Source organism: Ranitomeya imitator, chromosome 1, assembly GCF_032444005.1.
Source record: "Ranitomeya imitator isolate aRanImi1 chromosome 1, aRanImi1.pri, whole genome shotgun sequence".
In the NCBI taxonomy this organism is placed as follows: Eukaryota; Metazoa; Chordata; class Amphibia; order Anura; family Dendrobatidae; genus Ranitomeya; species Ranitomeya imitator.
The window spans coordinates 417,915,530-417,940,336 of record NC_091282.1 but is presented as its reverse complement, the minus strand read 5'-3'; the positions used below and the strand labels follow the sequence as shown (position 1 = coordinate 417,940,336).

Sequence of the window (24,807 nt, the reverse complement as noted above, 5' to 3'; positions counted from 1 at the left end):
ATTCTCATAGACTTGTATTAGCGCCGGAAAACATACAGAGACGGATCCGACGAAAAATGGATGAAACGTGAGATCAAATGATGGAATCTGGCGACGGATTCTGTTTTTTTAAACAAATCATGCATTTTCCATTCCATGCATTGTGTTTGGCAGGGTAAGAGATTACACATAAGGATTTGGATTAGAGGACATTTTTTTTTCTTCTTGCATAGCAAACTGCAGAATACTTAAAGGGAACCTGTCACCCCCAAAAACGAAGGTGAGCTAAGCCCACCGGCATCAGGGGCTTATCTACAGCATTCTGGAATGCTGTAGATAAGCCCCCGATGTATCCTGCGCACTGCAGTACTTTGCTCTGCCCTCCACAGGGCAGACAAAGTACTCCGGAGCTGCAGCTTGAAGATAAAAAGAGGACGTCATCATAAGAAGGAGGGAGGCGCTGGATCGGACCACGACACCCATCAGAGCGGACCGGTTTCCCAGGTGAGTATAATCTAACCCAGAGGTCCCCAACGTTTCTGACCTTGAGAGCCACATTCAGCTCTGACAGAGGGTCGCGAGCCACATCCAGGCTTGAGAGAGGGTCGTGAGCCACATTCAACTCCTGCCCCATCACAATAGTGTCAACCAAAGCCCCCATTACAGTCATAATGGTAACTAAAGCTTTTCCACAAAAATCACCCCAAAGCAGTATACAAAGATCCAGGGGATCCCACAATATCCCCGATTCAGTATTCTATAAAGCACTCCCAAGACACTGTCACATCCAGCTTCAAACACCTCCTCTGACAGGTGGTGTCATCTTGTCTCCAGCGTACCATACTTAAATCATCTCAAAACCCACCAGTACATGTTCATCTAGATCTGCTCTTCTGTGCAGGGCTGCTCACAAAATTCACCATTTTCAGATGTGCTCTTCATACCTGTTTGCTAGAACTGGAACTAATGTACCAAGCTGACAGACAGCCGCGAGCCACAATTCATGGGACCGCGAGCTACATGTGGCTCCCGAACTACAGGTTGGGGACCCCTAACCTCTTTTTCTCATCTTTCTGGTTACATCGGCGGCTTATCTACAGCATTCCAGAATGCTGTAGATAAGCCCCTGATGCTGGTGGGCTTAGCTCACCTGCGATTTTGGGGGTGACAGGTTCCCTTTAAAGGGGTTATACAGGACTTTTATTATTTTTTTGCTATGGGGCCAACAACTAATGGGCAGGACACTGACAACTCCTGCCAGCAATTTTCCTTACGATATTGCAGTAGTTAAGGCAGGCGACGATGAAGACATGCACTAACATTTTAGTAGATTCAGGGTTGAGGAAGGGATGAATTTTGGCAACAATTTGGATTTGTAGGTGGTATGCACTTATGGTTTGAAGGACAGGGCAGAGTGGAGGGTTTACCCCAAGGCAGCAGACCTGTATTGTGGGGGAAAGCGTGATATTAGTTAAAGTGATAGATTGGTCGTGTAGTCATGGCTTGAATGAGGTTGACATGCTGGAGAGGTGGTTTGTATGAGTAGTGAAATTTTCAACCGTTTCTTTAACTCACAGAAGAGCAATTCATAGAGTTGCATTCCTCTCTGGACTCCTAATCTAGGAAATGAGAACTCTTAGGCCGGGTGCCCACAATCTGGCGCTAACAGCGCTTTGGACATAGCGCTTGTTCGCTGTGTCCAAAGCTCTGCCGTCTATTGTACACAGGTTAATCCGCGTGTGTTCACCGAACCATGTGGATTTACCGCATCCCATCCATGTCTATTGATATAATTTATTTTGCGGAGACAAACCTCTCCGAAAGAGAAATTGACATGCTGTAGTCTAGAGACACGCGCCGCATGTCAGTCTCTGCAGTGATCCACAGGTGACTGTGGACGCATAGTGGATATGGGATTTCTAGAAATCCCATCTACTATGCTGCCACAGTTGGCTGCTGCTGCTGGTTTGATGCTGCATAAACACGCTGTGGCATACCCACAGCAATTCCGGATCATGGGCACGTACTTTTATACTCCCCTTAGATGACGGTTGTAAGTCCAGATTACCAACTAGAAAATGTTTATGGCATGTGCTTTCAATATGCCTGTGACAGGTTTACTGGCACAGTATATGAGGGGAGATATGTGTCACAGCGCATAATGGCGTCGGTGATGTGAAACCAAGATATTTTCCTCCAGCACACATGGGCTGATTTTAGGTAGACACCTATAGAGTTGGTGGGAAGGTGTCCACCATATCTCCACCTGCAGAGCCGACACCGGCAGGTACTGACAAGACCTGGGCTCATGTCACGGTCATGTGATCATCACAAGGTCTGGCTTAAATACCTTGACTTGTGAGTATGTTTGGAGAGGAGAGACTGCAAATGGCGGCTCCAGGTGGAGCTGAAGACACTTGGTGGTCTGAGCTGGGGAATCCCTCAGACAATTGGACTTTGTCATATGTTATCTTTTGTTTTACCGTTATGCCAGAAAGGCTCTGCTTATTTTGCTGAACCCTGCTATGGTTTATGCTGTCTATAATAAGCCAGCAGGTGATTTACTGCAAGAAAGGGTTGTGTCTACCTTGGGAAGAAGCTGAGTGAGTCAAAGTGAGTCAACCCCTCACAATGCCATAAATGTCTGAGATGGTAATACCCTTTTAATTTATGGCCCTTGGGATTAGATCCATGTGAAGATGTGACTCTTGAATCAGAAAAAAATGTTCATCAGTGGTCCAGACATCCCAAAAGCAGAAGTGGATCCAAAGTACGGAGGAGGTCCAAATCCTGCTACAAACAATAATACAAAATACTCCTATGTGACTGTGCCTATGCAGCTGCCATAAAGCACTAGAACTTGCCACATTGCCCATATTGAGTACCAGTGGCAAATATGGATGATCCAAAGTGATAACTAATAGTTATAAAGTACAGTAATCATTGTAGTAGTGCTAAATACAGTAAATACAGTAGCTGCATTTCTTTAATACATAGGAATACATAAATCACTTGTACCATAAGCTGATTATTTCAGACTTTTAAGCAAAACTGCTCATAGCTTTGTCATATTCAGCTTTTAGCAAAATATTAATTACAGAGTAAAACTGTGGAGTCATCGTTTTTTATAGTTTGACCCCTTTATTTTAATGCTCATGGGAGCCCCAGCCAAGAAAATGGCAGTGATTTCTAAAAACTGCAGTGTATATATTTCTGTGGTTCATTCTCCGATACGATCTCCTCTAGGGTAAAGGAAACAGATGCAAATATTGAAATTGGAAATACCTAACAATGCTTTAGGTTTAATTAGCTCAATATAAAGGTTGGAAACGCTGAAAAGTGGTTAAAGAGGCATTTGTTTTAGAGTTTTATGTGTTGGCATAATGTAAGGCTGAGGGCATTTGGCAGTGTTCTGCAGAATATTACCTCTGAAAACACATTTGTGTTCTTCATTTTTTATGTATAATACTACATTCAGGTTTAACTTTGACAACTTTTCTTTTTTTTAATGGAACTTATTAAAACACTAGATTGAGGCCCGAAGCTATCGCATCGGGAGGGCGGTAATGTCACAATGGGGGCAGGCTTTGCAGTGTTAAATCTCTCCCCCATGTGCTCTCCCTCCTAACCACACTCTTTTTCCCATGTGCTGACTTCTCCCGTCTGTGCTCTCTTCTTTGACCTGTCTACCCCATGTGCTATCCCCCTTGTCTGCTGTCTCTCTCCTTCCTGTGCTGCGTTCTCCCCTCTTGTGCCATCCCATTTGAGATGTCTCCACCCGTGCTCTGTCTCTCACCCCTGTGCACTTTCTCTCTCCCCCATCTGCTGTCTTCAAAAAGGGGTTTTCCCACGAACAAAAGTTAATTTTAAATTGTTTGTGTCTGACTGTGTACAGAACATACCACAGCTCCTGGGCAGGGGAGGAAGCAAAAGACAATACTGACATTACAGCAGGAGGTCGCAGAGGATACATTTTGTGAGATAAATATTGTTTAAAAACAGTCAGAGAAATATTTTACATGACAAAATGAATCCACTGTGATCCCCTGCTGTAATGTCAGTATTGTCTTTTGCTTCCTCCCCTGCCCAGGAGATGTGGTATGCTCTGTACATGGGCAGACAGACAATTTTTAAAATGAACTTTCGTTCGTGGGAAAACCCCTGTAATGTGACCGGCTTCCTCTGCCTGTAGACAAGTCGCGCATCTGTCGCCGGGATCAGCCAAATAATTCACTGCGCCTCCATGGAATTTGCCCAAGAGCAGTAAATCAGACCGCCACCATCTTTGTGCAGACAGATAGCGGCGGTCAGATACACTCCTCCTATACAAAGATGGCGGCGGTCAGTGAATCATTCGTCTGATCCCGGCTGCGTGTTTGCGACAGTGTTCCGCTGGTGGTACGGCGCAAGAGGCTGCGTACGGCGAATACAGTGTGTGTGTGGTGCGACGGTTTCCATATTGAGACACCCACCCATTGTAGAAAAAGTTGGTGGTGAGATGCTTGAATTGCCCAAAGATGTCATCATTTATGTCCAGCTAAAAAAAACCAACCTGTAAATATCCGATCTATGTGAATCCGGCTTTATTATTATAAGTAGTGAGTAGCATGTACTTCTGGAGTTCAGGATTAAGTACATTTATTTACAGCTTGCTTTATGTGTATATATAATAGTTCAAATTTCAAAATCTGCGAGCAAGCCCGGAACTGTGGCAGTATATTATTTATTCCATGGTGCTTAACATGTGAGGTGGGGTATACATAATAAAAACAAGTACAATAATCTTAAACAATACAAGTCACGACTGGTACAGGAGGAGAGAGGACCCTGCCCGCGAGGGCTCACAATCTACAAGGGTTGGGTGCGAATACAATAGGCGAAGGTAGAGCAAGTTGTGCAGTGGCTTGGTTGAGCGGTGATTACTGCAGGTTGTAGGCTTGTCAAAAGAGGTATGTCTTCAGGTTCTTTTTGAAGGTTTCGATGGTAGGCGAGAGTTTATGTTGTGGTAGAGAGTTCCAGAGTAGGGGTGATGCGCGAGAGAAATCTTGTATTCGATTGTGGGAAGAGGAGATAAGAGGGGAGTAAAGAAGGAGATTTTGTTAGGATTGGAGGTTGTGTGCAGGTAAGTACCGGGAGGCGAGGTCACAGATGTATAGAGGAGACAGGTTGTGGATGGCTTTGTATGTTATGGTTAGGGTTTTGAACTGGAGTCGTTGGGTAATGGGGAGCCAGTGCAGGGATTGACAGAGGGGAGAGGCCGGGGGACAGGTGGATTAGTCGGGCAGCAGAGTTTAGAATAGATTAGAGGGGTGTGAGAGTGTTCGAGGGGAGGCCACAGAGCAGGAGGTTGCAGTAGTCAAGGCGGGAGATGATGAGGGAATGGACTAGGGTTTTTGCAGATTCTTGGTTGAGGAATGTACGGATCCGTGAAATATTTTTGAGTTGAAGTCTGCAGGAAGTGGAAAGAGCTTGTATATGTGGTTTGAATGAGAGATCAGTGTCAAGGATTACCCCAAGGCAGCGAGCTTGCAGGACTGGGGAGAGTGAGCAGCCATTTACTTTAATGGATAGGTCCGTTGGGGAGGTTGTGTGAGATGGGGGAAAGATGATGAATTCTGTTTTGTCCATATTAAGTTTAAGAAATCTAGCAGAGAAGAAGGATGAAATAGCGGACAGTCATTGAAGGGATTCTGGTTAGTAGGGTGGTGATACCTGGTCCAGAGATGTAGATCTGTGTGTCGTTGACATAGAGATGATACTGAAAGGCGTGAGATTCTATGAGCTGTCCCAGGCCGAAGGTGTAGGACTGAACCTTGCATGACTCTGACAAATAGGGGGCGAGGTGAGGAGGTGGTGTGCGAGTGGGAGACGCTGAATGTCCGGTTTGTTAGGTATGACGAGATCCAGGATAGGGCAAGTCTGTGATGCCAAGGGATGAGAGGGTCTGTAATAATAGGGAATGGTTCACTGTGTCAAAGGCAGAGGACAGGTCCAGGAGGAGGAGGACAGAGTAGTGTTGCTTGGCCTTTGTGGTTAATAGGTCATTGGAGACCTTAGTTAGGGCAGTTTTACTGGAGTGGTGTGACCGAAAGCCAGATTGTAAGTGGTCGAAGAGGGAGGAAGAAGAGACGTGGGAGGACTGTTCAAGATGGATGTGTTGTTCCAGTAGTTTTGAGGCATAGGAGAGAAGTGATATAGGGTGATAGCTAAATACAGAGGATGAGTCAAGAGAGGGCTTTTTGAGGGTAGGTGTGATTGAGGCATGTTTAAAGTTTGAAAGGAAAACACCAGTTGTTAAAGCTAGGTTGAAGAGATCGGTTAGGGTTGAGATGAAGACTGTGGTGAGGTTTGGGATGAAGTGGGATGGTATCCGGGTCAAGTGCACAGGTGTTGAGATGCGATTGAGTAGGGAGGAGTCGATCTTCTGTAATGGTGAAGAAGTTGGTTTTGGAGGAGGAGGGCTGGGCAGTTAGGAGGAAGGGCTCTGGGGGTTGTTGACCAAAACTGTGTCTGATGTTATCAATCTTCTGCTTGAAAAAAAGAGGCAAAGTCTTCAGCTGAGATGAGTGGGGATGGAGTAGGTGCTGGGGGGGACGGAGGAGAGAATTGAAGGTGTTGAATAACTGTTTAGGTTTGTGAGACAGGGAGGATATCAGAGATGAGAAGTAAGTTTGTTTAGCTGTGTTGTGTGGCCTTGAAAGTAGTGAGGTAGTGTTTGAATGCGATGAAGTGCTCGTTGGAGTGGGGTCTTTTCCATCTCCGCTCAGCAGTCCTGGAAGCTCACCTCATTTCTTTGGTCAGGCTGGTGTGCCAGGGCTGTCTGTTGATTTTGCGAGTCTTGGGATGTGTGAGAGGAGCAACCAATTCCAAAGCTACAGCTATTGTGGTGTTTTAAAGAGCGGCATCCGCATTGTGTAGGGAACTTATGTCTGAAAGTGGGAGGAGGGATTCAGAGAGTAAGTGTAGATCGAGGTGTTTAAGATTTCTGCGAGGGCGTGCAAGTTTGGGGTGGGGGTTGTAGACAAGAAGTGGAGAGGGAAGAGAATGTGAGTAGGTTGAGGTCAAATGTGTGGCTATCTTTGAGAGTGGCTGCAGAAGACAATTGAGTGAGGCCGAAGGAGGAAGTGAGGGATAGAAGTTTAGTGGCAGCTGAGAGGGAAGTGTCAATGGGGATGTTGAAGTCTCCCAAGATTATAGTGGGGATGTCAGCGGAGAGGAAATGAAATAGCCAGGTGGTGAAGTGGTCAAAGAAGGTGGTGGCTGGCCTGAGGGGGCGGTAAATGACAGCCAGTTGGAGCAGGAGTAGATGCGCTCAGAGTGCACCTCAAAGGAAGGGAGGGTAACGGAGGTTGGCAGTGGGTTTAGGGTGAAGGAACAGTTATCTGACAGGAGAAAACCAACTCCTCCGCCATGCTTGCTGCTGGGACGGGGTGTGTGGGAAAGGTGGAATCCACCATACGAAAGTGCAGCAGGAGAGGCTATGTCAGAAGTGGTGAGCCAGGTTTTGGTGATGGCAAGGAAGGAAAGTTTGTTAGTAATAAAAAGATCATGGATGTAGGAAAGTTTGTTGCAGACAGAGCGAGTGTTCCACAGAGCTCCTGTTAGTAGGACTGGGGAAGCAGGGGCTGGGCGAATGGGTATAAGGTTAGAGAGGTTACGGTAAGTTGTGATTGAGCGTTGATGGGAGGTAGAAATGATTGGGGGGGATGTGGTGAGGAGGACCAGGATTTGGAGAGATAGCTAACGTTCCTCCATAAATTACGGAATGACAACTAGAGTAATCCTCAAATAAAAAGTGGGAAAAAGGATAAGTTTCAGTTTTTCGGGACTCTACTTTACCCTGTTGCTGACCAGGTACAAATTCTAGTTTTATCGTGCAATAGCTTTTAACAGCTCTAAAAATATATTATTGTTTGGATATTGAAATATTTTTACCTCTTTTTCTTGACACATGAGGCTTAATTTTTAAGCTTTTTAAAAAAAAAAAATCAGGGGAAATGTAAGAAAAAAAAAAAGGGTCTAATTTTTAAAAAATATTTTTATGTTTTTATACATCCAAAAAGAACCGCTGAAAAAAAATTATTGTTCCCCATTCCATAGAAATAATTTTTAGATATTGAACAGATTTATTCTTTTCAACAGAGGCAGGGCAATAAACCTATTTGAACTGGCAGTGTTTATTTTTTCTTGCTTTTATTTGTTTCATTTATTTTACACAGTGTGCCCCCTGTAAGATCTTAAAAGACCTTTTGATGCATTTTGAACATATTCATTATTTTTGTTGCGGATTTCCCCTGTAATTGAAGCTGGTATATTGGCCTGACTTATGGGTGAAATTCAGTTTCCAGGCTGCATATCAGGACTGACTAGGTCTCATAGGACTCAGCAGCTCTTGCATCATCCGTACTCCCAGCGATCACATGATCACTGGGTGCTGAGGAGGAAGCACAATCAGTACGTGATATATGCAATGCTTGTTTAGTGTTGTGTATAAACCAACAGAAAGGCAAACATAATGATGAATTATGTTTCTCTTCTCTGCAAGGAGTCTGGCTGTGTCTGACAGCCAGCTCCTCACCTCCACAGCTGCATCATCTCCTGTAATATTACTATGCAGTGATGTTTTACTCTATGTGCAATACAGGAATAGTGTAAGGCTATGTTCACACATTGCGGTTTTTACCGCGGAACCGCGGCGATTTTGCAGCTGCGGGTCCGCAGCAGTTTCCATAGCGTTTACAGTAACATGTAAACCCTATGGAAACCGCAAACCGCTGTGCACATGCTGCGGGAAAAAACGCGCGGGAACGCAGCGGTTTACAACCCGCAGCATGTCACTTCTTTGTGCAGAATCGCAGCGATTTTGCACCCATAGAAATGCATTGATCCACTTACTTCCCGCATGGGGCTGTGCCCACCTTGCGGGAAGTAAGCGGATAATGTGCGGGTTATACCCGGGGTGGAGGAGAGGAGACTCTCCTCCAGGCCCTGGGAACCATATTTGAGTAAAAAAAAAAAAAGAATTAAAATAAAAAATCATGATATACTCACCTCTGAAGTCTCAGCGCTGCATGCGGCCGTCCGGTCTCAGGTTTGCTATGCGACCAGGACCTGCGGTGACGTCGCGGTCACATGACCGTGACGTCACGAAGGTCCTTCTCGCACAGCATCTTTGGAACCGGACCGCCGCCTGCAGCGCCGAGGAGATTGGGACGTCAGAGGGTGAGTACGGTATATCATTATTTTTTTATTTTTAACATTACTATTGATGCTGCATATGCAGCATCAATAGTAGGAGTAAATCCCGCAGCGGAACCCGCAGGACAGACCGCGATAAATCTGCAGTCATAACCGAAGCGGGTTTGCCCTGCAGATTTATCAAATCCGCTGCGGGAGAACCCGCAGGGACAGGACGCTATGTGTGAACATAGCCTTAGAGTAGTAAAAATAAGACAACATAGATTTCCCCTGTATTTACAGTGGGGCAAAAAAGTATTTAGTCAGTCAGCAATAGTGCAAGTTCCACCACTTAAAAAGATGAGAGGCGTCTGTAATTTACATCATAGGTAGACCTCAACTATGGGAGACAAACTGAGAAAAAAAAATCCAGAAAATCACATTGTCTGTTTTTTTAACATTTTATTTGCATATTATGGTGGAAAATAAGTATTTGGTCAGAAACAAACAATCAAGATTTCTGGCTCTCACAGACCTGTAACTTCTTCTTTAAGAGTCTCCTCTTTCCTCCACTCATTACCTGTAGTAATGGCACCTGTTTAAACTTGTTATCAGTATAAAAAGACACCTGTGCACACCCTCAAACAGTCTACTTTTCCTGATTGTGGGCACGTACCCATACACTCCTAAGAAACCGTTCCAATCCATATTTCTCCGACACAATGGGCATGCTTGCTCACTGTGGTGTCATGAGACACCATTCATTATACTCTTTGGAGAGGGGAAGGAGAGAGGCGCACAGTGACAAAACAGACAGACAGGAACGTAGAAAGAGCGTGTTGAAATGTCTAACATAATTTACCTAATCCTAGAGCTGGATTCACATCTACATTGCTCAGTACCGCTATGTAATTTCCTCCATGCTGCTGATGTTTGTCTGTGTGCTAAACAAGAATTAAAAAGCAGTAATCCTTACTTGTGTGCTGTGCTGTGTTGTGTATAGCAGAGGTCACAGCATCAAGTCTCCTCATCTCAGAGTGGATTGCAAATTAGAGATAGAGAATTTGGAGAGGAAACTGGTGATTTTGCAGAATACAAGTTGTATAATGGTGTTAATCCTCATTTACACATACACAGGTCAACTAATTCTGAAAAGGGACTTGAAAGTAGTTACCCTTTAAGGCTGGTGTTTATACTCTAGACCTAATTTTCCGTCCTCGGGAATAATGTGCCACAATGTTATTTTTGCATATTGGGTGCCACAAATCCAAATCTACCCCTTTAAGCTGGATAAGCTGGCTTAGACTTGCAGTATAGTTTACGCCAGCTGGTCCGTGCGAAGTCTCTTGCTGCGGCTAATTGCAGATAGTGAGTTTGGTGAGCTGATCTCCCCGTTCTACTGTATATTACTGAGAATGGTGCTACCTCTTTCCACAATTTAGAAAATTGGTAAATCAAAAAGGTGCAGATTTTTATGTAAGTTAGTAATTGTGGCACAGGGTCCTTTATAATTGTCCACCGAATCGTGTTAGAAGGTTACTTTTGGTGCATTCCTGTGCAGTCGGCAGGCGCATCAAAGCGACGCATCCGCATGTCCAGCATACCCAATGTTAGGCATAGGTACGCAGGACACATGCAGAAGTAGGCGGACCTAAATGGAAGAAGTGCGGAAGTGGGCAGAGCTTCAGCGAGGAAGTCCTCAAAGCCCCGGTACGCAAGTGTGAACCCGGCCTTACCTTTCCGTTCTACATTATTTATGTTTTCTTTGCGGAAAGCTTTTCACATTTGTTTTACTGGTTTCCATAAATGTCTAAAGAATATCTGTCTTTGGTTTCTATCTCAGGTGCTGTAGCATTGAAGAATCTGGAAATTAAAGAAAATGCACTGGTGAGTAACTGCTCAATTCATGCTGTTTGCATACGGTTGTAGACTTTATTATTAATAAATAACACCCCTGGCTAGTAGGTTACACCGAAAACCTCTAATTTCCCAATATTGTCCCAATTTCCCAATAATTAATATTGTCCCATTTCCAGTTTAACAATTAAAAATCTGGAACAAAAACCCTTAACCAAGTGCAAAAAAAACAACAAAAAAAACCTACATTTTTGTCTGTAGAAAAGTCTTGTCTCATAGCACCAAATATTTTTTTTCTTCTTTTTATAGAGTCAACTGGATGTGCCTTTTAAAGTTAAAGCCGGCCATATCGGTGAGTTATATTTTGCTGGATCAGTAAGGTACATAAGTGAAAAACTTCAAAATGAGGTATCAAGAAAGTGCCTCCATATGTAGTGAATTTCGTGTCTTTGACATTTCGATGAGATGTAATTTGCTTTTGGTCACTGTGTTCCTCTAATTACCTAGAAATAAAGTGGCTCAGTAGTTACATTGCAAAGTACAGTAGATCCATAGGTTGCATCAAAAGCTCCCATTCAAGTAAAACGGCAATTTATACATTTGATACTGCAATACCTAATTGTACTGATACTTGGGAGGTGCATGAAGGTAAATGATTAGGCCAAATTTGGGTCACTTTGACCAGCACCTTGCGGTGTCAGTATCGCTCCTTGCTTTTGCTGCAGGTTAGTTTGGATAGAGCATACACTTCTGTAAACTGTAGTCTAGACAAGAGGTCCACAGGTTAGTTGTCCTTTTGTTGGCAAGGAACAAACATAATTCTTGGTTCTTTTAGTACAAGAAAAAATGTAAGATGTGACCTGTTGCTACGTACACTTGAAAATTAAGAACAAGTATCAATGCCTCTATTTTTAGTGAAATCATGGCTAGTTTATGTTGTATGTGGCTTATACAAAAGGTGGATTTCACTCATTTCAAGGAAAAGTTTGTTTTCTTTGGTCAAAAAAGAGGCAGTTTTTTTTAGTTGATATCGTGTAGTGCTCTCACAATGAAAGTTAGGTTCCTCTTATAATGTTCAGTAACATATGAAACTAGAAAGCATTTTTTTATGAGCGTCTGTCAGAGGTGACCTCACCATGAGGTATTATTATTATTATTATTATTATTATTTATTATTATAGCGCCATTTATTCCATGGTGCTTTACATGTGAGGAGGGGTATACATAATAAACAAGTACAATAATCTTGAACAATACAAGTCACAACTGGTACAGGAGGAGAGCGGACCCTGCCCGCGAGGGCTCACAATCTACAAGGGATGGGTGAGGATACAGTAGGTAGGGTAGAGCTGGCCGTGCAGCGGTTTGGTCGATCGGTGGTTACAGGTAGAGACAAAGATCACGATTCCAGTGATTTATCACTTAGTATCCAGAGGGCAGTAGTTATCGTAGAGTCAGTTTTTTGACCTGTGTATAGCCCACCCACACCACAGCTTTCCATGTACATGGTTTAGTGACAGAGAGCTGCTAATCAGTGCTGGAGGCTTGGTTGGACTGGAAGGCACAAGGCCGTTTGTCCTGTAATGATGATATCCCGATTAAACACTCATTGTACTGAAACAGCAAAACACAGCCTGGTAAGTGACACATCCCTGTAATCAGGCTCTCTGCTCCTACATTACTGCGGTCTCATATTATATTGTAAAAACATGCTGACAGATTTCCTTTAAAGAGATATTCCCATCTCCAAGATCCTATCCAAATATGTAGTATGTGTAATAATATTAGCAAATACCTCCAATTAGAAATGTAGTGTCGTTTTTCTGATTCGCTATGCCTCTTACCTCATGTGCAGGCATTGCAGGACCTTAGGTATCCATGGTTATGACCACAAGCAACTACCTAAGGTCTTGCAATGCCTGCACATGAGGAAAAAGGCATAGCGAATTAAAAAAAATATACTACATTTCTAATTAGAGGTAATGTTCTAATATTATTATTATTACTACTACATATACTACATATCAGGATAGTATCTTGGAGATGGGAATATCCCTTTAAGTCATTGTTGATGCTTAGAAAAATATCTTTTTAGTATTCTAGCCACCTTTATAGTCAGTCTGAAGTATACTATGCTTCAAAACCTCTGAGAAGTGTAACTAATACTTAGTGTGACCTGTGTTTTAGGCAGTGCTACTGTTACAAATGATAATGTTGCTACGATCGACAAAAGTGTCTTATTTTTGTGCGCTTCCACTAGGCCAGGGATGGGGAATCTTTTTTTATGCCAAGGGCAATTTGGATATTTAGGCTATGTGCACACGTTGCAGATTTCTGTGTGGATTTTTGTTCTCCATTTTTGAAAAATCCACAGGTAAACTGCACTGCGTTTTACCTGCGGATTACCCGTGGATTTTCAGTGTTTTTTGTGCGAATTTCACCTGTGTTTTTATGTCTGCGGACTTCTATTGAGGAGCAGGTGTAAAATGCTGCAGAATCCACGCAAAGAATTGACATGCTGCGGAAAATAAACCGCGGCTTTTCCCTGCGGAATTTTCTGCAGCATGTACACTACGGATTTTGTTTTCCATAGGTTTACATGGTACTGTAAACCGGATGGAAAACTGCTGCAAATCCGAAACGTGTGCACATACTCTTATACCATCCTTCGGGGGCCGTACAAACTCTGCCCACAAAGTACATCCTGACTCCCGCACTGGTTTCAGGATGTAATCTTTTATTGCATGACCTTCAGGGTTCAGTAGTGAACACTGCCTGTGTGTGCTAACAGAGCAAGAAGAAATTAATGAGCTGGCTGTAATCAAAATACACCTCCCTGCCCAAGAATGCGGTCCCTGAGAATCTACCCGGGGGCCTGATAAAAGGTCTCAAGGGCTGTAAATGGCCCTGGGGCCTGAGGTTCCCCACCTCTGCACTAGGCAGTTATCAATGTAGACGTCTAGGAGTGAACTTTCTGTATGATTACTTATAACAGTCAGGCCGAAGAACAAACTCCTCTGGGCCCTATTAGCAAACTTACTGCTTTTATAGTGTATTGCTGCAGAGTTTTGTTTTTTTTTTGTTTGTGTTATTTAAAAAGAAAAAAAAAATTCCATAGGATATTTAGGTACTTGATAGTAAGACTAGCCAAATGTTGCTTTAAAAAGTTTAAATAATCTGTTATAATATTTTTATACAGGCAAGCTTGATCTTAAAATTCCTTGGAAAAACCTTTATACTCAACCAGTGGAGGCCGTTTTGGATGGTGTTTACTTACTTATTGTGCCTATTGCTAGTAAGTTCCTGTTCCTTTTTTTTTTTTAATCCCAGAATTAAATGAAAGGGTTTGTCTGCTGCAAGTGAACTCTTTCTCGATCTGATTGTTTGGCCCCGACAAACAATAAAAGCACCTATATTCCCCTCCCGTGTAGGCACTGTTCCAGCGGTGTCAGCACTCGTGTTCCCAGGCCCCTCGTACAGTTGTTATGACATGTGAGCCCGGTGTCCAATCAGCGCTGGTGTCACTGTCTCCGCCTTCGGACAAACTGAACATCAAGAGGAAGTCATAGCTCAGCTGCAGCCCTGGCTTCCTGCTGGTGTTCAGTACGTCCAAAGGCTGAGATAGGGAGGCCGGCACTGATCGGGCACCGGGCTCACATGTCATAACAACTGCACGAGAGCCCCGGGGTTGTGAGTGTCGACACCACTGGAGCGGCGCTGGCCTAGGAGGGTGAGTACTAAGTGTGTTCATTTGATCGGCACCAAACATTCAGATCAAGAAGGAGTTTTCCTGTTTTCCTAGTAGTGGACAACCCCTGTACAATGGATGCTGTTTGTAACACATAGCAAGCAACTTCAGTACAGAGAATTACTTTTTGGACATGTTACCGAGTATCTTATGAGTATCTTATAGACCACAAATGGCTTACAAAAAATGTTTAGTTGTTTTGTTGTGGTATATGCTTTTTATGTCTATTCATAATTCTAGTTTGGGCGATTTAACATTTTGATAGGTGGATATGGGATCTAAGAAGTATCTTTTCTCCTTGCGGAGAGTGACATGCTAAGCATGTCGAGATGAGGAGACTTAAAGCCGCAATGCTCCTCTGGGAAATATGCAAATTGTCTCTTCAGAGAGGAAGAGGACTAGAACTCTAGTGCCACCTATTGGAAGTAGCAATCCTAACAGTCAATGTCGACCCTTTAACGAGCCTTGTCACATGACTTAGGATAAATGCCAAACCAGAATCCCAATAGGTGGATACGAGTTGTTTCACTCCTGTTTTCTGTCCCTTTTCCTTCTTTGATCATTAGTCTTAGGCTTCTTTCACACTAGCGTCGGGCCCGGCCCGTCGCAGTGCGTCGGGCCGAGGTTACCGACGCTAGCGTTGCCTCCGCCGCACAACGGGTGCAGCGGATGCTGCTTTTCAGCGCATCCGCTGCCCCATTGTGAGGTGCGGGGAGGTGGGGGAGGAGTTCCGGCCGCGCATGCGCGGTCGGAAAAGACGGTCCGTCGGCTGCAAAAAATGTTACATGGAACGTTTTTTGCGGCCGACGGTCGGCCGAAAAACGGCGCAACCGTCGCGCGACGGTTGCGACGTGTGGCAATCCGTCGCAATGCGTCGCGTAATGTTAGTCAATGGAGAAAAAACGCATCCTGCAAACACTTTTGCAGGATGCGTTTTTTCTGCAAAACGACGCATTGTGACGGATTGCAGTTAACGCTAGTGTGAAAGTAGCCTTAGAGCTTTAAATGCCTATTAAAAATAAATATTATTATTAGCCCAAATTGCTGATGTCCTTATCTGGATATTCCTGTTTTTCTACATTGTTATCATAGTGATAGGGCAATACAAACTCTGGTTAATGTGAAACAATGTGGCCTTTTGTAACATTTGTTAATTTCACACAAATTTAAGGTATAAAATATGATGCAGAAAAAGAAGGAAAACAATTCTTGGAAGCCAGACAGCGGGAACTGCAGCGCATTGAGGAGGCCAAGCAGAAAGTGGCTGATCAGGGTAAGGGGAAGTTCACATTTAGACGATTCCTTATAAAATACTTTTAGGTACAAATGACAAACTGAAATCAGATATAATGTTCATTTAAACTAAATATTATAACTATGGATAGAAAGCTCTTACTTTTGCTCATTTTATTTCAACTATTTTGTATATAAATTGTATTATTTTACTTTTATTGCTGTAGAAAAGCCAAAAGAAGAAAAGCAGGATACCTTCGTAGAGAAATTAGTAACTCAGGTTATTAAGAATCTTCAGGTGAAGATCTCCAACATTCACATACGATACGAAGATGATGTAAGTACGAGATATTGGGACAAAATTCACTGTGAATTGGCTTACATATGGTATGACAAATTCATCACATGTTTTAGATACTTTTTACAGATCAGTTGACAGTTTTGAAATGTGCCTAGAAAAAGGTTAAAAAAAATAAAATGTTGCACAAAATATTGTAAAATACCTATGTCTAACATCTCAAGCTGGTTTAGCTACATTAATCACGCTGCAGGCACCATATAGATAAGTTTGCTGAATTTCGCAATCACAATTATACCTCTTGTGCAAATATTAATTAACTTCCCACTATTCTTTTAGGTTGTTATGCAGATGAATTTTTTTTAGACGTTTACATGAGACAAGCTTTTAAGTTCCATCTAGCAGTCAGTTAATTTCTCTGGAATACAATATATATATATATAATATATATATATATATATATATATATATATATATATATATATATATATATATGTGTGTGTGTGTATATATATATATATGTATGTGTGTATATATATATATATATATATATATATATATATATATATATATATATATATATATATATATATAATGTGTGTATATATATATATGTGTGTGTGTATGTAGATTGTCTCAAACTGTATCTGTTTTAATAAATGTCAAAAATAACTTGGCACTCAAAAGGCTTTATGAAAAAATTGTGTTCATTTATGATGTTATTTTTGACATTTGATCTAACGAGCCGGAAACCCTACTTGAGCACCAACGTCTGTACAACACAAAGTGCCATGTATTTCTGTGGTGTATCTGTTTTAATATTTGTTATGTGTCTGCTTGAGATCTTAAAGAGAAATAATGTAAGTTATGCAGAAGCATCTACTTTAGCTTTTGCTACATCTTTATAGTCACGTATGCATAAATATCTTGTGGAAAACTAGATGATTTTTTTTTCTTTTGCAGCATTAAAAGTTATAGTTGCCCCAACTTGCTTCTACTCAGTAACTACTAGATGACTTTCACCCCTTCTAGACATATAAAGTACATGTACATCATATGTCGTGCATACCAAGTCTGCATATTTCCCGGCAGATGATGGCTGTTTTATACAGGTTAATAGCAGATCTCTGCCTACGGCTGTTTAACTCTTAAGTCCCATGTCAATCTCTTGACAATGGCTTTCAATATGCGCCGGGAGGGGGTGCGTCGTTCTACATTTCCATCAGCGCGCCCGTGATGTGATCACGGGGCGCCGATAGGTTGTCATGACAGCCGTCGCTGGCTTTCATAGGAGATTGTGATTTTCGCTATACATAGCAGTGCTGATGCACTACAATGTATATTACAAGTGATCAGAGAATCCCAGTCCCCTAAGGAGACTAACAAATATAGTAGAAAGGGAAAAAAGTTTTTAAAAGTATGAAAAAAATAATAAACAAAAAACTCAAATCGCCCCCCTTTTGTCCCACTAAAAATAAAAATACAGATATTTGGTATCACTGCGTTTATAAGAGTCCGATCTATCAAATATAAAATGTTTTAATTTGATCGGTACACGGCGTAACAAGAAAATAAGTTACAACTCCAAAATTACGGGGTTTTTGGTCGCCGCAACTTGTAATTTAATGCAATAAGAAGCAAACAAAACATTCTATCTACTCCAAAATTGTATTAGCAAAAACGTCAGCTCAGCCCCATAACATAATAATTATTATTTATTTATATAGCACCATTGAATCCATGGTGCTGTACATGAGAATGGGTTACATACAATTTACTGATATCACTTACAGTAAACAAACTAACAATTACAGACTGATACAAAGGGACGAGGACCCTGCCCTTGCGGGCTTACATTCTACAGAATTATGGGGAGGAGACAATAGGTTGAGGGTTGCAGGAGCTCTGGTGTTGGTGAGGCGGTATCTCCGGTAGTGGTGAGGAGGCAGCCGGGTCAGTGCAGGCTGAAGGATCCGAATGTGGTTGATAGTCGGACGTCTTGGGGCAAAGAATTCCAGAGGATGGGGGATATTCGGGAGAAGTCTTGGAGGCAGTTGGATGAGGAGCAGATGAGTGTGGAGGAGAGAAGGAGGTCTTGGGAGGACCGGAGATCACGTGAGGGAAGATATCGGGAGATTAGTTCAGAGATATATGGAGGAGACAGGTTGTGGATGGCTTTGTAGGTCAGTATTAGTACTTTGAACTGGATACGCTGAGGGAATAGGAGCCAGTGAAGAGATTTGCAGAGGGGGGAAATAAAGGAGTAGCAAGGAGGGAGATGAATTAGTCGGGCAGCAGAGTTAAGGATGGACTGGAGAGGTGCAAGGGTGTTAGCAGGGAGGCCACAGAAAAGGATGTTGCAATAGTCAAGGCGGGAGATGATGAGGGCATGCGCAAACATTTTAGTAGATTGACGGTTGAGGAAAGGACAGATTCTGGAGATATTTTTGAGCTGGAGGCGACAGGAGGTGGAAAGAGCTTGGATATGCGGTTTGAAGGACAGGGCAGAGTCAAGGGTTACTCCGAGGCAGCGGACTTCCAGTACGGGGGAAAGCGTAATGTCGTTAATTGCGATAGATAGGTCCGGTAAGGAAGATCTATGAGATGGAGGAAAGATGATGAGTTCAGATTTGTCCACATTGAGTTTGAGGAAGCGAGAGGAGAAGGAGGATATGGCTGGTAGACACTTCAGGATTCTGGACAGCAGAGAGGTGACGTCTGGGCCAGAGAGGTAGATCTGTGTGCAATTAGCATAAAGGTGGAACTTGAAACCATGAGACTTTGAGTTGTCCCAGGCCAAGTTTATAGATTGAGAAGAGTAAGGGTCCTAGAACAGAGCCTTGGGGGAACTCCAACAGAAAGAGGGTGGGATGAGGAGGTAGTGTGGGAATTTCCAAATTTTTTCTCACCACTTAATTAAAATAAGTGAATAACTGTACACATTTGGTTTCTGCGTACTTGTACTGACCTTGAAAATCATATTGCCAGGTCAGTTTTTCCCTGCTATATTTAGATGGAAAAATGAAAAAAGTTATGGCTCTTGGAAGAAGGGTAGGAAAAAACTAAAATGGAAAACCGCCATGTCATGAAGGGGGTAAAGCACCAGTGTAATAGTTACTTGCGCAGAGTGATCATATTAAGTGATGTGTAGTATGAATTGAGTTTTGTTTGCTGATCCTAGTTATTTATCAATTTGTTTTTCTTTGTATTGCAAAGGTAACCAATCCTGAGTGCCCGCTTTCCTTTGGCGTCTCACTTCAGAACCTCAGTTTGCAGGTATTTATTATAAACTCCTAAAATAAGTGGTACATTGGGATTCATACTTACAGCCAGCTATCCTTAGGTAGTTGGCGGAGTCTGGATATTTTGATATTTAAATATTTAAGATACAGAATTGCAGTTGTATCTCTCCATCCATTCACTGCACATGAACGCCTTTTGTTCTCTAGAGAGCATCTCTCAGTAAGGATTAATAAGGTTCTTTATTACTCCTATGTGTGCCAACTTATTAACTAAAACAATGCAAAGTGCAGCCATGCCTTAGTAGAGTATACAGCATAGAGAGCACAGAATTACTAATATTACAATATATCAAGAGGATTCCTAGCGGATCTGTAAATGTCGCAGATGTCTGCTGTACTTTACACTCCACCTCGGAGGAGATGTTGGATAATATAAAATTAAGCTAAACCTGATAAGTCTGTGAAGAGCACCAAGAGTTCACATCTTTATGGAATGACTAGACACCCTCATTTTTTATATACCAAGCCCTACATAGATTATTCAACTTGTGACTCCTCCTGGCATTCTCCAAAGATGAATAATGCTGAAAAAAGTTGCAATGGCTGTGATATTAAATGGGTTGGCCAATATTGTACAAAACATCATTGTTGGAAGCAGGGTGGTGGAATATAAAAAAACCCATACCTCTGTGTCCAGCGTGGCTCCTCCATTCTTAGCACAATGTCCACTGCTGGCCCTCGTTTCTACCTCTTTAATGAGATGTGAAGGCTGCAGCTGATCATTGGCTGCAGCATCCTGTGATGTCGTCCATTGGAAGAGGAAGCCAAAAACTGACATGGACCACACTGCGGAGTATGGAGAAACGGCTCTGGTGTGGGAAGAGAGTATGGTTGTTTTTTTTATCTTTCCACCAACTTTGGGCCAATAATGAGATGATGTGATGTAGTAGACAACCTGGTGGAAATGATGGCGCTATGACTGCTCATGAATTGTACTACATCTTAGGGAATATGATCCTTTCAATAAATTTGGTTCAAATCACTCCAAGTATATTTTTTCTTAGATGTAAGCAAAGCTAGTATTAGTAAATATGGGCTAAAATGTTCATAAATCGGAGTAATGTTAACCATATACCTTCAGTGTGGCAGCATAGAAGGGCTAGTAGCCATCTATCTCATTGCTATAGCATTCTGGTCGAGAAAGAGTGTTTCACAAGGAATCAAGCATGGTGTCACCATTTCTCATCCTGGAGAAGTATTGAAAGAGGCATGTCTCGGGAGTGAATTGGGAGTATTGCAGAGACAACCTCTTTAGAAGATTGGTCACCTCTGTTCCTAAAGCTTCACCTTAGGGCTTGGCTAGATCTTATACCAAAGGGAACTGCTCTCTGTCATCTGTGGCATCTTGGGGAGGTCACAATGCCCATTTACAAATGTGTCCAAGTCTAGGTAGCATTGTTGTATTTTAATTGGCTTTTTCTGCAGGGAAGAACAGGAGGAGCAATTCCAGGCTGTCCAGTCTTTTGCTCTAATGGAGGGCGGTAGTGACTTCCATTTAGGCTGCATTTGTAATGTGTGAAAAGCCATTTTATTGGTAATATGATGAGTTTAGAGATTAGATGTCATACCCCTAGGGTCCTGCATCTTTACTATCACTTTGACTTCATAGCAGGAAATCAATGGACAAAAATCAGGTTGTAGACTTTGAGGACGTAACTGGAGAATTATTTTCATGGTAATAGTGTACTGATGATAAAAAATATATGGTAATTGTAATAAGAAAAATAAAAAAATTCAGATGATATAGTGATTCAGCTGGTAAATACAGATTTTTTTCTTTAGAATAAATGCATTTTATTTGCATTTTTATGTTGACACATAATGCTAGAAATGGCCTCTAAAAGCACAAGTTATCCTAGTAAGCCAAATTCTTTGTGTTTTGTTTTGATAAAGAGCCATCAAATGGGCTGTCCATTGAAGATAAGTCTACTGGATAGGTGATAACTTATAGGTTGGTGGAGGTCCATTCAATGTGACTGGCACCAATCGTCAGTGCCCTTTATCCCCATTTAGAAGGGAGTGCCAGCGTGAATACCTGACCGCCTTACCATTCATTCCCCTACATAAAGCCTTTTCCAGCAACCCCATAGAGAATGTATGGCGAGGCGGTCAGGCATGCGCACAGCTACTCCATTCATGAAAAGAATAATGGGAATAAAAGTGCAACGTTTTGTCAACTTCTAGCTGGATTGGTGATAACTTGTTCTCACTGAACAACCCCTTTAAATGAACTATTGATTGTAAACCATTTTTTGGCATAAAACCCACCAAAACTTCTAGAACAGTTTTCATCACTGTCAATGTAAGAGCATAATAACATGTTATGGGGTCTACAATCCCATGTCTCTGTAATTCATCTTTAATATCTGCCTGTGATAGCCTTGCAGTTGTTGATTTTCTTTACGTTCTCTTTAATACTATTATGAATTTAGATTTTTTTTTTCTCGGTATCTATTGTACATCATAAGAAAATAATGGTATGTTGGTTTATGTTTTTAACAGACATCTGATAAGAATTGGAACCCATGTCTACATGATGAATCTTCCAAGTTGTTTTACAAGGTAATCCAGCATCATATGCCACCAACAAATTATATATTTTTGTTTGGCCAGGAATCCTCTTTCCAGGGTGCATGATTATTTCAGGAGGTGGAAAGGAATGAGTGGTGTATGCCAGTAGCTTGTCTCCTGTGAGAACAAAGGACCAGGCGTGGCCAAAAAGTCTACGGAGCATACCCGACTGAAAAATGCATTGTGTGCTCTATGCGTTCAGAATTGAGTCCAGTTTTAATCAATTTGATCCTAAATGGCATGTTCTGTTAATTGAAACGTATCTTCTATGGTTAAAAAAAAAAGTGACCTGAAACATTAAATTAGCGCGTAAGCATTTGTAAGATGACTGGGTCATTGGGGATCAAAAGGTTAAGTTGACTAATTTCAAGACCTGTAAGATTTATCCGATCTGGTCACAAACATTTTATTAGGGCAGAATTCATTTTCTTCATTGGTTTTGGTCTTTTTTAAGGATTGCGAAAAGCACCAGTCGAACGATGAGAAGATAGGTCGCCATATCAGTGGGTGAATGCCATTTTAATTTACTGTACAACCCCTGGATTTGAAGACATGAACAGTGATTTTTTTTTAAATTTCCCTTTTAAACGGAAAAGAGAATGGGAAAAAAAAATATTGTATTTCTTTTCCAAAGAGAAAGCAACCCACTATCCATAAAATTGTTTTGAAATCGATCCTAGAAGAAGAACAAAATCAGCAAAAATTAGAATGTCCTAATAATCGATGTGTGGCTAGATCAGATGAAGCTTCCAGGTTTTCAAATTAGTTGTCTTAAAGGGGACCGATCGTGTTGTAACTGGTATCTGATCTTCAGATAGGATGTTACAGAGCAGGAGGAGCTGATCAGATCGAAAGACATTTTTGTGATTAAAGTTTCAGTAAAACTTGCATTTTATTAACTTAAAATCCTGGTGTTTGCATATGCGTCCAGAGACCATAACTTATTTTTTTTAGTATTACAGTATGTTGTTTCGATCATAAACTGAAATTTGCCACTTGGCTCTATTTCTCTTTCTAGATTGTACGTCTTGACAACCTGTTTGCCTACTGGAATGTGAAATCTGAGATGTATTACCACCGATCATACAATGAAGCTTTGGTATGGGCTCGTATGCTCCCCTTATTTATTTGTTTTTTAACTCTGTTACAAGTGCTTTCTTGCAATGTCTCAAGAACTGTATATACCGTAACTATAATTTATCTACCTTTTAAAAAAAGAAACAAGAAACCTACCATATATACTCAAGTAAGCCGACCCGAGTGTAAGCCAAGACCCCTAATTTTGCCACAAAAAACTGGGAAAACTTAATGACTCGAGTATAAGCCTAGGGTGGGAAATGCAGCAGCTACTGGTAAATGTCAAAAGTAAAAATAGATACCAATAAAAGTCAAATTAATTGAGACATCAGTAGGTTAAGTGTTTTTGAATATTCATTTTGAATCAGGAGCCCCATATACTGCTCCATAAAGTTCATGATGGGCCCCATAAGATGCTCCATAAAAATATGCCCCATATAATATTGCATAAAAGGTTAATGATGGCCCCATAAGATGCTCCATAGAATAGAATATTATGCCCCCTATAATGCTGCACAAAGGTTGATGGCCCCATAAGATGCTCCATAGAATATTATGGCCATATAATGCTGCACAAAGGTTGATGGCCCCATAAGATGCTGCATAGAATATTATGCCCCATATAATGCTGCACAAAGGTTGATGGCCCCATAAGATGCTCCATAGAATATTATGCCCCATATAATGCTGCACAAAGGTTGATGGCCCCATAAGATGCTCCATAGAATATTATGCCCCATATAATGCTGCACAAAGGTTGATGACCCCATAAGATGCTCCATAGAATAATATGCCCCGTATGCTGCTGCGATTAAAAAAAAATAATGACATACTCACCTCATTGCTGGGCGCTGTGTGCTAGTGTCCTGACCAGGCGGGGACACCGGTGCGCTATTGGGGCCAGGTGCTGAAGTTGCTGCTTGCTCAAGACACCGTCACTTGCGATATTCACCTGTCCCCGTTCCACCGCTGCGCGCCGCTGTGTCTTCCGGGCCTCTGCAGTGACTGTTCAGACAGAGGGCACGCACTAACCACGTCATCGCACCGCCTGACCTGAACGTCACAGCCAGAGGATGCGCAAGACAGAGCCCGGCGGTGGAACGGAAACAGGTGAATATCGCATGGCTCACCCCCCCTAGTCATACTCACCCCCTCCTGGCATGGTCTCTGCTTCTACGATGGTCTCTGGCGCCAGCAGCTTGTTCCTGTGTTCAGCGGTTACATGGTACCGCTCATTAAAGTAATGAATATGCGTGCCGCGCCTATGGGAGTGGAATCACGTCCATATTCATTAGTTTAATGAGCAGTACCACGTGACCGCTGAAGACAGCAAGAACTGCGGGCGCCGGAGACCATCGGAGAAGCAGAGAAGTGCAGAGACCGTACCGGGAGCAGGTGAGTATGATGTGACAGCCGCCACTCCCCCCTCCCTTGCCGACCCCCTGTGACAATCACTCGAGTATAAGCCGAGAGGGGCACTTTTAGCCTAAAAAAATTAGCTGAAAATCTCGGCTTATACTCGAGTATATACAGTCATCTTCTTGTACCATTGCTGCAATTTTCTA

The 24,807-nt window shown here is 42.2% G+C and overlaps 1 protein-coding gene across 2 annotated transcripts in view; it reads left to right on the top strand.

The window, feature by feature from the left end:
* VPS13A (vacuolar protein sorting 13 homolog A) overlaps positions 1-24,807 on the top strand; it is a 320,730-nt gene that overhangs the window by 30,268 nt on the left and 265,655 nt on the right. For both annotated transcript variants that reach the window (XM_069763032.1, XM_069763023.1), the window contains exons 2-9: positions 11,000-11,043; positions 11,323-11,365; positions 14,213-14,308; positions 15,933-16,034; positions 16,222-16,331; positions 19,509-19,568; positions 22,097-22,156; positions 23,184-23,264. In XM_069763032.1, coding sequence (XP_069619133.1) covers positions 11,000-11,043; positions 11,323-11,365; positions 14,213-14,308; positions 15,933-16,034; positions 16,222-16,331; positions 19,509-19,568; positions 22,097-22,156; positions 23,184-23,264 — 596 coding nt within the window. The remainder of the gene's footprint in view (positions 1-10,999; positions 11,044-11,322; positions 11,366-14,212; positions 14,309-15,932; positions 16,035-16,221; positions 16,332-19,508; positions 19,569-22,096; positions 22,157-23,183; positions 23,265-24,807) is intronic.